The sequence below is a fragment of the Engraulis encrasicolus genome, chromosome 8 (genome assembly GCF_034702125.1).
Source record: "Engraulis encrasicolus isolate BLACKSEA-1 chromosome 8, IST_EnEncr_1.0, whole genome shotgun sequence".
Taxonomy (NCBI): Eukaryota; Metazoa; Chordata; class Actinopteri; order Clupeiformes; family Engraulidae; genus Engraulis; species Engraulis encrasicolus.
Genome location: NC_085864.1, coordinates 25,241,708 through 25,254,156, shown reverse-complemented (window position 1 = coordinate 25,254,156; position 12,449 = coordinate 25,241,708). Strand labels below are relative to the sequence as shown.

The following is a 12,449-nucleotide window of genomic DNA, read 5'->3' as shown; positions in this document are numbered from 1 at the left end:
CCTTATACCTTATCCTTTATGGATTGTTGAGTGTGAGTCTATCGCAATAGAACATACAGTATATTCTGAAGATCAATGACATGTGCTGTGTGTCCACAGATGGTGTCCCCCATTGCCAGTCTGATCAATGCGGTCCTGTACTGCAGTGACAGGCAGAAGTGTCACCAAGTAAAACAAAAGGGTACCTGTTAGGGTAAGTCAGTAGTACTGTATATGTTTTAGAGGTGGTGTCAGAAGGGACGTTAACCAACATTGCAGCACTGCGATCTGTTATAGATTAGATTATAGCCACCCACCAAGTCCCAATCCCTGCATTCTTCCATTGACCAGGGTCTGTGGATATGACCTGCCTATCAGTCGATGCTGCATATCCAATTGTCTCTGTCCGTTGTGCTGAAAGTGCTTTCACAGAATCACACAAGCCCTTAGCCTGAATGTGCTGTTATCAGAGTGTCAATGACCAAGTCATAGTGTATTACTGAAGGCCCCGTGTTACATCATAGTAGTGTAGTACTATCATATATCCTTGTTTACCCTCAGTTCAGTGTGCAGTATTGATGACCCTGATTGCCATTTCATGGCTATCCATTTAGAACATACAAATAAGATACAAAATACATAACTGTAACAGTATCTAATATTGAAATACAGTATTTTGTATTTTCAACTAAAAAAATACTCAACAAAAAACAACAAAAACCATTGTGTACAAAAACTACCAATTTGACTTACACAATGAAATTAATTAAACAATTAAATTCTGAGATATTAATTGATGATTAGAAAACAAATAAAAGCTCAAACAAGAAAGAAAGAGGCCCTGCTGTAGGCTAAGTATGTATGTATCAGGGCTTGACACTGGCACCTGCCAACCGGCCAAATGCTGGTAAAACTTGGCTGTGGCTGGTAACAATTTCAGGGTCACTAGCCAATTTGGCAGGTAGCTTATTCTATGGTATGACAGCATCTATTCTGCACTTTGACCCTTGTGTATCAATTGTTTGTATTTAAGTTCAAGAAAAAGCTCAGTTTCTATTTGTTTGTTTTATTGCCATGTAGGAACCCATGCACTCATCTTCTTGCTTTAAGCATCTCATCTTCTGAGGTTAGATGTACAGCGTCATGATAAAAAAAAAATGTGGCTAGTAGAATAGCTGGATGGCTAGTGACTCGGGAAAACCACTAGCCACAGTGGCCGGCAAGCGAAAAAGTTAATGTCAAGCCCTGGTATGTATGTATGCCCTTTATCGTCCCAGTGGGGAAATTCATGTGTTGCAGCGACATACATACAACTTCCGAAAAACAATACTGAAGATGACATACAAACACAAGACCAAAAAGTTGAATAATACTATATAAGGGAGATATACTGTAGGCTGTGTCATCATAACTAATTTTTCAAACAGTTTCACATTCCAACGTTGGCGATGGGGCCGGTTTATGAGGCCTGCAAATGAGAACATCTCTCAATTGGTCACCCTTCACTCTTATCTTAATTTGGCAATTAACATGTCAGTGCCATACGAATAGCAATCATTTCTGTGACAAAGTAGAGATACAAGTGCTTTTTTTAAAAAAAAAAAAAAAAAAAAAAAGAAGCACTACAGGATGGTGGCCAGAGTAGGTATTGCAACTACTGCTCATTAAGCGGGCTTGCGGAGCAAGGACCATGCAGAGCATGGCCCTTGCAGAGCAAGGCCCGATTCTAGTAATCTCTAAGTCCTGTTTATTTCATTATTATTGGTTCTCTTGTGCAGGGGCAGTAAAAATAGAAAATGGATCTCCTCCTAGGCCTTTCGAGATAGAGACACCGTTCAAACACTAAAACGACCGGCTCGGCTTGGAGATCGCGTATAGTGATAGGCTTCTCCGCGTCTCTTGTCGTTTTCCAGTTTTTGGCGATTTTGTGAAAGCCTGGGTCCCCATTGAAAACAGTGGTGGAACCTCCATGAACCAAAGTTCCGCCACTCTAAAGATTAGAGTGTAGGAGGCTTTTTCGGTCATAAAACATCAACACTTTCACCTAGAAGTTTAGTTGGCGCGTTGTTAGCGAGCTCTATGGGATGTCTCCAAATTGTCAAAGTTTCATCTCCCAACTCCCAATACTTTTTAAATGGCAGGTTTGTAAAAAAAAACAGGCCTAGGTCTATGGAGAATCCCAGTCTTTCCAAAAATGCATTTTTCAAGAGATCAGCGCATGTCCCACACGGAGGTCCATTTGTGCCTGAACCCTTTAACCTATAAACTTCATTCAAAGACTGTTAGAGAGATCACAAGCATGACACGATCTGTGAAAAGGACACGTGCCAACTCCTTTTAGTTTTTTTACAACGATGTTGTAAAGACAAAAAACTCATTCTCATTTTCTCCCCTGTTTAGAGCTCAATACTAACTGTCTTTCAGTCAATCACAACAGGTGCAGCCAATGGAGGGTTCCATTTCAACTGTCACTGTCTCAAGATTCTATTCTTAACGAGCAGGTGCGAGCAACCATTCTAGAAGTCTATTGTTCAGCTCTGCAATGCAATGTAATATAGTCTTGCTGGACTGTGCATGACAGCTAGCTGCTTGGCTTAGTGGTAAAGCATGCTGCTGAATTACAGATATGGAGGTTGAGGGTTTGAATCCCACCCGAAGCCATGTTGATTTTCAAAATTATATCATATGCAGTGTTCCTTGGCCAACTTAAAATGTCATGTATGTCATTTAGTATGGATGGCAAATGTGCTGAATTACAGATATTGAGGTTGGGGGTTCGAACCCCAGTCAAAGCCATGTTGATTTTCAAAATTATATCATATGCAGTGTTCCTTGGCCAACTTAAAATGCCATGTATGTAATTTAGTATGGATGGCAAATGTGCTGAATTACAGATATTGAGGTTGGGGGTTCGAACCCCAGTCAAAGCCATGTTGATTTTCTAAATTATATCATATGCAGTGTTCCTTAGCCAACTTAAAATACCATGTATGTCATTTAGAATGGATGGCAAATGTGCTGAATTACAGATATTGAGGTTGGGGGTTCGAACCCCAGTCAAAGCCATGTTGATTTTCAAAATTATATCATATGCAGTGTTCCTTGGCCAACTTAAAATGCCATATATGTCAATTAGTATGGATGGCAAATGTGCTGAATTACAGATATTGAGGTTGGGGGTTCGAACCCCAGTCAAAGCCATGTTGATTTTCAAAATTATATCATATGCAGTGTTCCTTAGCCAACTTCAAATATCATGTATTGTATGTCATTTAATATCAATGGCAAAGGGGCTGGATTACAGATATGGAGGTTGTGAGTTCGAATCCCGCTCGAAGCCATGTTGATTTTCAAAATTATATCATATGCAGTATTCCTTAGCCAACTTAAAATACCATGTATGTCATTTAGTATATCCCCAAAACGCAGAGCTACAACACTTTCAAGATGGCTGAATCCAAGATGGCTGAATTGTTTGGCCCATAACTTCTGACTGGGTGGATGGAGTTTTTCCAAGATTTCTTTTAGCTTTGTTTTCTCAATAGTACTTTGTTTCATCTCTGCCCCAAAAGGCAAGCCCGCTTCCAGCATTTTCTGTGAGAAAGCATTTCTAGTTGAAACTGTTCTCCCTATGGTGGCCAGAGTAGGTATTGCACTATTCTGCTCATTGAAACTGTGCTCCTTGCCTTGCACACAGGAGCACGGTGTAAGCGCGGCACATGTCCGTCCCGCCCGGATATGTCCGCGTTGCTCCTTGAAAATAGAACTCGAGTCTATTTTCCTGCGCGGACATCCGCGTTCAATGTGCGGGCTTCATTGAAAATGAATGGCTTCTGCCCGCGGATAGAACGTGGACGTTGACTGTGCAGTGTGCAAGGCAGCCCACGAACCTCTCGGACTCGCACTGCTCACGGAGACGTTAAGGAAACGTGCCATCCCTGTGTGCATGTATCGTTACACATGGGTTCTGAAAGTTTGTAAACACGATGTTACGAGGAGGGGCAAGAGACTAGCAGCCAACCACGTGTGCTATTTTTTTTTGACCGACAGCGGTTTGCAACAATCAGAGGTTGAGTTGTGCGCAGATAGTTTCTCGCTGTCAGGTATAGCATGGTGGCCAGAGTGGGTATTGCAACTATACTGGTTGGCTCTTCGGCTACAGCTAGTTTTACTGTAAAACAATATGTACAGGTAATAGCTCAATTAAAATGCCCTAAATGGCAAACTGAAAGCAAGCTTGAATGACATCATGGGGAAAACATTAACACGTCAATTAAATGATTAGCCACTCTCCTTTAACCAAATTGAACTTCCTGTGCAGTCAAGGCCTAAGAAATCCAAGCGTGTGCCTCCAATTCAGCTAGGGGCATTCATATACTTTTTAACTTGCAGCACCATCTTGTGTTCATATTGTGTAATAACACTATAGAACAAAGCATTTGTATTTTGTAGTTTTGTGAAATACACAAAATACTGGAGGAAAGTATTTTGATACAAAATACAAATATATGTAAATCACTTATATGAAATAAAAATACAAAATAGTATTTTGTATTTTACAATGTATTTCAATTAGATGTAATAGCAATACTGCCCATCCCTGCCTGTAGGCCACTTTTGTCCGGCCCCCTGTGTAATTTTAATGTTATGGAGCTTCACATGAAATATGACACGTTTTTGTAAAGGAATCTTAGAAATTACATTTCCAATACAATTAAGTTATGTTCAGGGGACCAAGAGAAAGTGTGGTCTGTTTTAAAGTTGTCTGCCTTCAATAGAGGCCAGTGAGAAATCCTGGTTTGTGTTCACACTGTGGCCCTCGGAGGACTTTCCCGGCCCTTGGCGGAATTTGAAGTGGCCCCTCGAATGAAAAGGGTTCCCCATCCCTGATTTAGAAGTTACATAATTTCCCTCCCTAGAAGCCCAGCATGGTTCACTTGTATAAGTCAGCATCTGAGGTCAAGGGTTTCCTGATACAGGCCAACAGGAAGATCCATACTAACCACTCTCTTTGTGTGTTTTATGATGGACTGTTTATTGTGTATTGTTTCTTATTGCTTATTTATTGTTAGCGCTTATTTATAATGTTTGTCTGTGTGTCTGGAATGTGCTGTGTGAATGACCAGGTGGCACTCAATTTCCCCTGTGGGAATCAATAAAGTCTATCTCATCATCATACCTTTGGGGATGCCAGGAACCTGAGAGAATGAGGCTGCAGGGTTTGACCCTTTGGACATGGAGTTTGAAAGCCCCATTGGTGCTCTCTACTAGTATGTTCAGAATACCGAAATAAAGGAAATAACTACGTAGGTGTAATATTTCGTGACCAAGCAAAGATTGACACCAAAATGTATCCTACATTTGACCACAATGAGCCTGTTATAGTATATAAAGACTGAGAAATGTGGTGTAAAGGGGGATTTACTAATGTGTTGCTGCCAGTCTCCCCAAGCAGCTCGATGGCATCTCTTTCACATGCATCATGCACTGCATGGGCATACACATGGGGGTGTATTCACGCAGTGTAAATGCAAAATGGCAAAACAATGAGTACAGAATGACATTGGCGCATGGTGAAACTATAGGTCTAGGCCTACATTTCAGCCATTTATATTTTGAGAAATAAGGCTATATAACATTTTACCCATGTTAGTAGTACATTGTCATTTATATTAAAAAAAAAAAAAATGCAGGACAGTGAATCATTTCTGTTTACAACACAGTTTCATTCGGCCCTCATGCAGGGGTCTATGTAATGAAAAAAATAATAAAACAAAATAGGAGCAGAGATAAGAATTTAAGAGTACTGTGAAATTGTTAACGCATAGACAAAAAGGGTCAAAGAGGGTAGGCTATGCCTTTTCCCCACACACACATAGGCGTACACATTCTACATGAGGGGTGCTGGTCACAGGGCCAGTTTTTCAAAATTCCTCCCATTAAAAGGGCTGAACAACATATTACACATTTATGTTTATATTCACATTCATTACACATTCATTTCTATATGCTGCCCGATGTCTCCTCTGCCGTGTCAATGAAGGCCTGTCACCTAACTAATTACAACTGTAAAACAAAGCCTGGGGAGTGTTAGTAAACTCATCCCAACTGTCCCTTCTCTGAAGGTTTTTTTTTTATTGCTCCCAAACCCAAGTTAAAGGGGTATGCCCCTATTTTGGGGCTTAATACACTTAAAATCGTTGGCCAGGGTTTATAAAGGTGGTAAAGTGTCTTATTTTTCATGTTAAGCGTTGTCTTGCTTTAAGACAAGTTAAAAGAGGGAATATGTCGCTAAGCTACTGAAAGTCAATGTATCCGTGTAGCATTGTAGCCGCCATAGTTTCCTCAATGTATGGGAAACACTGGGTGCATTCTGTACAGTACATGCATGAATGCATGCATACGCACATAAGGCCTTATAGTATTATTATTTTTCCAGTAGTAAAGACAAGTTCATAATTACCCATAGAAATTCTCAAGAAACTAAACTAAAAGTACTAAAAGTTATAATCTGTGCACACATATACAGTATATGGGCAGTCATGGGTGAGCGGTCGTCAGACTTGCATCCCAGAGGTTGCCGGTTCGACTCCCGACCCGCCAGGTTGGTGGGGGGAGTAATCAACCAGTGCTCTCCCCCATCCTCCTCCATGACTGAGGTACCCTGAGCATGGTACCGTCCCACCGCACTGCTCCCCATGGGGCGCCACTAAGGGCTGCCCCCTTGCACGGGTGAGGCATCAATGCAATTTCGTAGTGTGCAGTGTTCACTTGTGTGCTGTGGAGTGCTGTGTCACAATGACAATGGGAGTTGGAGTTTCCCAATGGGCTTTCACTTTTCACTTATATGCTGTAATGTACATTACATAGTTCTATATACTGTACATGCATGGCAATATCATGGAGGATGTCATAGGGCCTTCAACTCTACTTTACCCATTACATGCTTTTTGGTATTTTGCTCCGGCCTAAACACAATTATGAAACACTTAGGAAAGAAAATACATATAATTAATCCAAAACTTGAAGCTAAAATGGCGAAAATCTCAACAGCCACAGTAAATTTTCCAGGTGAGCTGACGTAAGCTGGGATAAAAGTGATCCAGACTGCACAGAATATCAGCATACTGAATGTGATGAATTTGGCCTCATTGAAGTTATCTGGTAGTTTGCGAGCCAGAAAAGCCAGGATGAAACACAAGAGAGCAAGGAGTCCAATGTAGCCCAACACGGCCCAGAACGCCGTCACTGAACCAAGGTCACATTCAAGAATGATCCTTTCTTTGTAATGTGAAAAGTTTGTGATGGGGAATGGAGGTGACAGCGCCAACCATAAAATACATATTACAATTTGTACAACAGTGAACGCCACAACAGCAAGTCTCTGTTGCAGGGGCCCAAACCACTTCATGACATTACTGCCTGGAAGGGTGGCTCTGAAGGCCATTAACACCACTATCGTTTTCCCCAGAACACAGGAGATGCAGAGAACAAAAGTGATCCCAAACGCTGTGTGACGCAACATGCAGGACCAATCAGAGGGCCGACCAATGAAAGTAAGAGAACAGAGGAAGCAGAGAGTCAGGGAGAAGAGCAGCAGGAAGCTCAGTTCTGAGTTGTTCGCTCTGACGATAGGAGACGTTCTGTGTTTGTAGAATATAGTAGCAACAGCAACAGCAATACAAGCTCCTACAATCGAACAAACTGCAAGTACAATGCCGAGGACTTCATCCCATGAGAGGAACTCGACTGGTTTGGGCAGGCATTCAGTCCTGTGGGCATTGGGCCAGTGGTCTGCAGGACATGACACACAGTCGACCGAGTCTGCAAAGAAAACATAAAACACTTGGGTTCATATTGCATGAATTGCTGGGAATTATGTCATGCGGACAGTCAAAGCTATCATCAGCCCGGCCACTGACTACACAGTTGTAATCGTTATCTGACAAATAAATGTGCACTTTAAACAGGCACGCAGTACCTGTCTCATTGCTGATTTCTCCCTCTCCACACGGTATACAGTCATAGCAGCATATGGGCTTTCCTTGCTGTTGGGCCTTCCTTGTCCCTGGGGGACAGCTCTCACTGCACACAGACACGGGCACCTTGTAAAGAGAAACACAGCAGCTTTTAACCACTGGATTTAAGTAGGCTACAAAAGACATGGAGAATGAGTAAGAAAGCATTCTCTCCACCTGTTCTTGGCCTTTCATCCATGTGATGCTTTCGCTGATCCTGAACTCCTGACCTTTGGGCTGTGATGCATCGTAATGTCCCACTGTGATAAACTGCACACTTCCATCTTGCATCGTCTGCCAGTTAACAAGCTCATAGGTGGCAACCGGGTCCCCGTTAGAGTCAAAAGAAACTGGATATCCATTTACGCTGAAGTTGACCTTTTTGAGTTGCTCAAGAACCTAGATAATAAATGTGAATAATGCAATTTAAAACTGCATATAGATTACATAAATACAGACATGCACTCATAGATAAATCTAGATTGGGTATTATTGTTTTATTCTATTATGATAGTTTGTATCTAATTAGTATGAAAATTGAAATTATTATTAAGTATGACCCAACCTTGTGACACAATCACAATTACAAGAAGAAAATTGTCATCAGCAAATAATCTTAACTATGAATTACATTTTACCTGAATTGGCTCAAGGATTTTGCTTTTGTTACATTTGGACATTGAGCCCGGCATATCTTTGCATACAAGGCCATGGATAGCATGAGCTATGGCATAAGCGGCTTTGTAAACCATGTTTGTGATCCGCAGCTGTGAGGTGTCAGTGTAGGGAATTTGAACACCTGACAGATTTTCATTCCCTTTGCATGGCACAACAGCGCTGCTATGGCCTGTTTTAGTTTGAACAGTGTTAAGGGAGCATCCAAATGCGCCCTCCCACAACTCAGTGAGAAATGGGTATTTTGACGCTTCAGCAGCCGTGAGGTCAAGAAGGTAGCGCCGCAAACCAGGGATAACTGAACGCTCAATACCGAAACCAATAGCTCCAGCACATATTTCAAATCGTAACATACCAGGGTCTGTGACCCAGGCCTCGCTGCCAACCCACTGCAGAGGTGGGGGAGGACGTCGAGTCAACTCCTCCAGTAAGATTCGCATGTCACCTGGGGCGACAAAAGCAACGATAACTCGTGCGGTAGAGCTGCGTATGACATCCGCCACCCTCTCCAACTTGGCTTGCGAATATGATCTGTAGAAAGCCACCGAATATTCTACACAGATTCCCTCTTTTTGTGCGGCTGCTAGGAATGATGCCATGCCGTTGTTACCGTACTCAGAATCGCTGCGCACCGCTCCAATCCACGTCCATCCGTAATGTTTAATCAGTCTTGCCAAAGCAGCGGCCTGGTAGTGATCGCTTGGTATGGTCCTCAAGAAGGAAGGATGCTGCGTCTTATCGCTGAGGCAGGCACAGGTGGAGAAGTAGCTAACCTTCAGAAATTTGAACAAACATTTTAACTGGGCAACTCATTGCATTCGTTAAATATTTAACATGGCAAGGTCAATAGGGAAACAATATTTACAAAAGACATACAGCCCATACGCAGATTTTAGAAAAAAAAGAGAATGCACCTGTGGAATTCTGAAAGGACCAAGTACTCGAGACATGCTAATTGAAATCATTGACCCAGACTCCCCTACAAGAGCTACAACGTTGGCAGTTTTGGGACAAGACGGCATCATGGCAACACGAGGGGTGAAACCGTTGGCGAACTGGAAAGCAACTTTTACAGCCACCGGTACAGCTGAACATGAGTCGTGTATAGCATAGCCCAGCGTGATATTGGGCAAGATATCCGATCTATTATTAATTTCCTTTATGGCAAATTCCATAGCACGTGCAAATCTGAGTTCCCGCGTCTCCATGCTGTTGGAAGTAAATCAGAACATAGACTAGTAAATAGTAAAATATGAATAGAATAGCAAAAGAGCACACAATACACAACTTCTATATTATACACAATATAACGATGTTGAGGCATTTGTTCTTATTATACTACTAAGCCATCCCCATTATAACACACCTGCTGCCAGTACATTTCATAGGTTCTGGCACACTGGTATAGTTGTGATGCACTTTATCCACGAAATGGTGGAATGAAAATATCCCCCCTATCACATAATCTCCTTCCTTGGAAAATGCAGGGGGTATAGTGGATCCTTGCAGCCTGCATGTGACTACCTGTAATTCAGAGTCAGCCTTCACAGTTGTACTAAGCACCACAGCCCACAGAGTAACTAGGAGCATGACAGACCTCGCCTTTGTGACAGACATAATTAGATGTACATACTCTGCACACAAAAGACTGACTGAGCTGAGCGCTGTCAAGTACAGGATTAAATATCTTGTCCACCATGCTTCCTCCTCCTCCTCATCTCAGCTAAAGATGAATAATGAGTTAGTTTGGGGTTGGGTTGGGCTAGGAGGTTTTTTCTTTCTTTAATTGGCAACATCTTAGAGAGGGGGTGCAATGTTAAAAAAAAAAAAAAAAAAAAAAACAAGACTCGAGGAAATGGATCTTTGGGCTTGGCACTTCTGTTGATTAATGTGGTAACAAAACAAACTTTATTATATGGGCAAATGTATTCAAAATCTCCAATGCATATCGGCCCTGTGACTTTCATCAGGGCCTTATCCTTATACCTTGTCCTTTATGGAATGTTGAAGAGAACATACAGACAGTATTCTAACGTTTTGATCAATGGCATGTGCTGTGTGTCCACAGATGATGTCCCCCATGCCATGCCCTGTATTGCCGTGACAGGCAGAAGTGCTGCCAATTGAACCACAAGCGCACAAGCTAGGTAAGTCAGTACTGTATATGCTTTAGAGGTATCACGAGGGATGTTTACCAACATTGCAGCATTGCGATGTGTTATAGATTAGATTAGCCACCCACTAAGTTGCAATCGCTGTATCCTATTGACCAAGGCCTGTGGATATGACCTGTCTGTACGTCAACTCTGGATATCCAATTGTCTCTGTCCATGGTGCTGAATGCGCTTTCACACAAGCCCTTAACCCAGGGATGTCAAACTCAGGCCCCATTTTATTTGGCCCGCGAGATCATTTCAAATGTATATTACAGTTGGCCCACATACACCATAAATGTGTAGCGTATTAAGATTTGAACATGAAAATGCATATATCACAGGAATATGAGTGGGCCCAGGCCATTGAAACACCTGACACTCAAAAGCAACAGAACATTTGCAGGCACATTTGAACTATATGGGAATCTGTTTAAACATTAATTTAAACATGAACAATTTTAGTCCATTTTCCTGAAAAAAAAATTATTGAGTTTGGCCCGCGACTTTGCTCCAGATTTTGATTTTGGCCCTCGGTCAATTTGAGTTTGACACCCCTGCCTTAACCTGTTAAGACACGGTGTTACAAATATGCTGTTACCAGAGTGTCAATGACCAAGTCATAGTGTATTACTGAAGGCCATTTGTAACGTCATCATGGTGTAGTACTATGGTAGTTAAGAGCGTAGTACTATCAGAGAGAGTACAGAGAGAGAGGTTCCATTGGCCCATTGTTTCCAGTTTCTATTATTGCAAAGGGGGGGGGGAGATCCCCCTTTAGGCAGACCTAAGGACTGTTCTATTCAATGCTAGGAGTATTATGACACGCCCCTTTAGGCAGACCGAAACCTGGTCATGTTAGGTGCCCATAGCAACCTATTACGTTGGCATATCTCTATATACTTTAAGAATCTCTGGTACTATGGTAGTGAACAGCGTGCATTATGGGCCTACAGCTGAAATGTCCCTGTTGACCCCTAAGTTTAATCTGCAGTATCGGTGGCCCAGATTGTTACTCATGGCTATCCATTCAGGAGTTACATCCTGTCCCTCCCTAGAAGCCCAATATACTTCACTTGTACCAGAAAACACCTGAGGTCAAGGGTCACCTGATACAGGCCAGCAGGGAGATCCATACCTCTGGGGATGCCAGGAACCTGAGAGGATGAGGCTGCAGGGTTTGACCCTGTATTTGACATATACATACGTATGTAGATACCATACAGAGTGTGAAGATCTACTCATTTTCTGTAGCCAACCTCCCCAGGCAGCTAGTTGGTATCTGTTACATATGCATCATGCACTTCATGGGCATACACAAATGGTATGTAGTTCTGGCGTGTTTTGAGAGATCATGGTTGGCTATTTTTTTCAATGTATGGCTGCATATCAACGTAAGATGGAGGAGACCAGACATCCAATGCTTCTAGACTTCTGATACAAGCAGTATTAGCAGTAAGGATGATGAGTCAATGGGTGGGCGTAGGACTTCAGTGTTTAACCCGTTAGTCAAGTCAAGTCATTATGACATGGTGTTATAAATGTGCTGTTACCAGAATGAAAATGACCAAGTCGTAGTGCATTACTAAAGGCCTAGTGTGACAGTAGTTAACTTTACAGTGAG

The 12,449-nt window shown here is 42.2% G+C and overlaps 1 protein-coding gene across 1 annotated transcript; it reads right to left on the bottom strand.

Moving 5' to 3' along the window:
• Positions 1 to 6,889: 6,889 nt before the first annotated feature.
• Positions 6,890 to 10,196, bottom strand: LOC134454350 (extracellular calcium-sensing receptor-like). Its single transcript, XM_063205305.1, has 6 exons — positions 10,039 to 10,196; positions 9,587 to 9,881; positions 8,636 to 9,445; positions 8,175 to 8,396; positions 7,961 to 8,084; positions 6,890 to 7,803 (listed from the first exon to the last, which is right to left on the bottom strand). Exons 1-6 carry the CDS (start codon positions 10,056 to 10,058, stop codon positions 6,890 to 6,892), a joined length of 2,385 nt encoding a protein of 794 aa, XP_063061375.1. The 5' UTR covers positions 10,059 to 10,196.
• Positions 10,197 to 12,449: the final 2,253 nt, after the last annotated feature.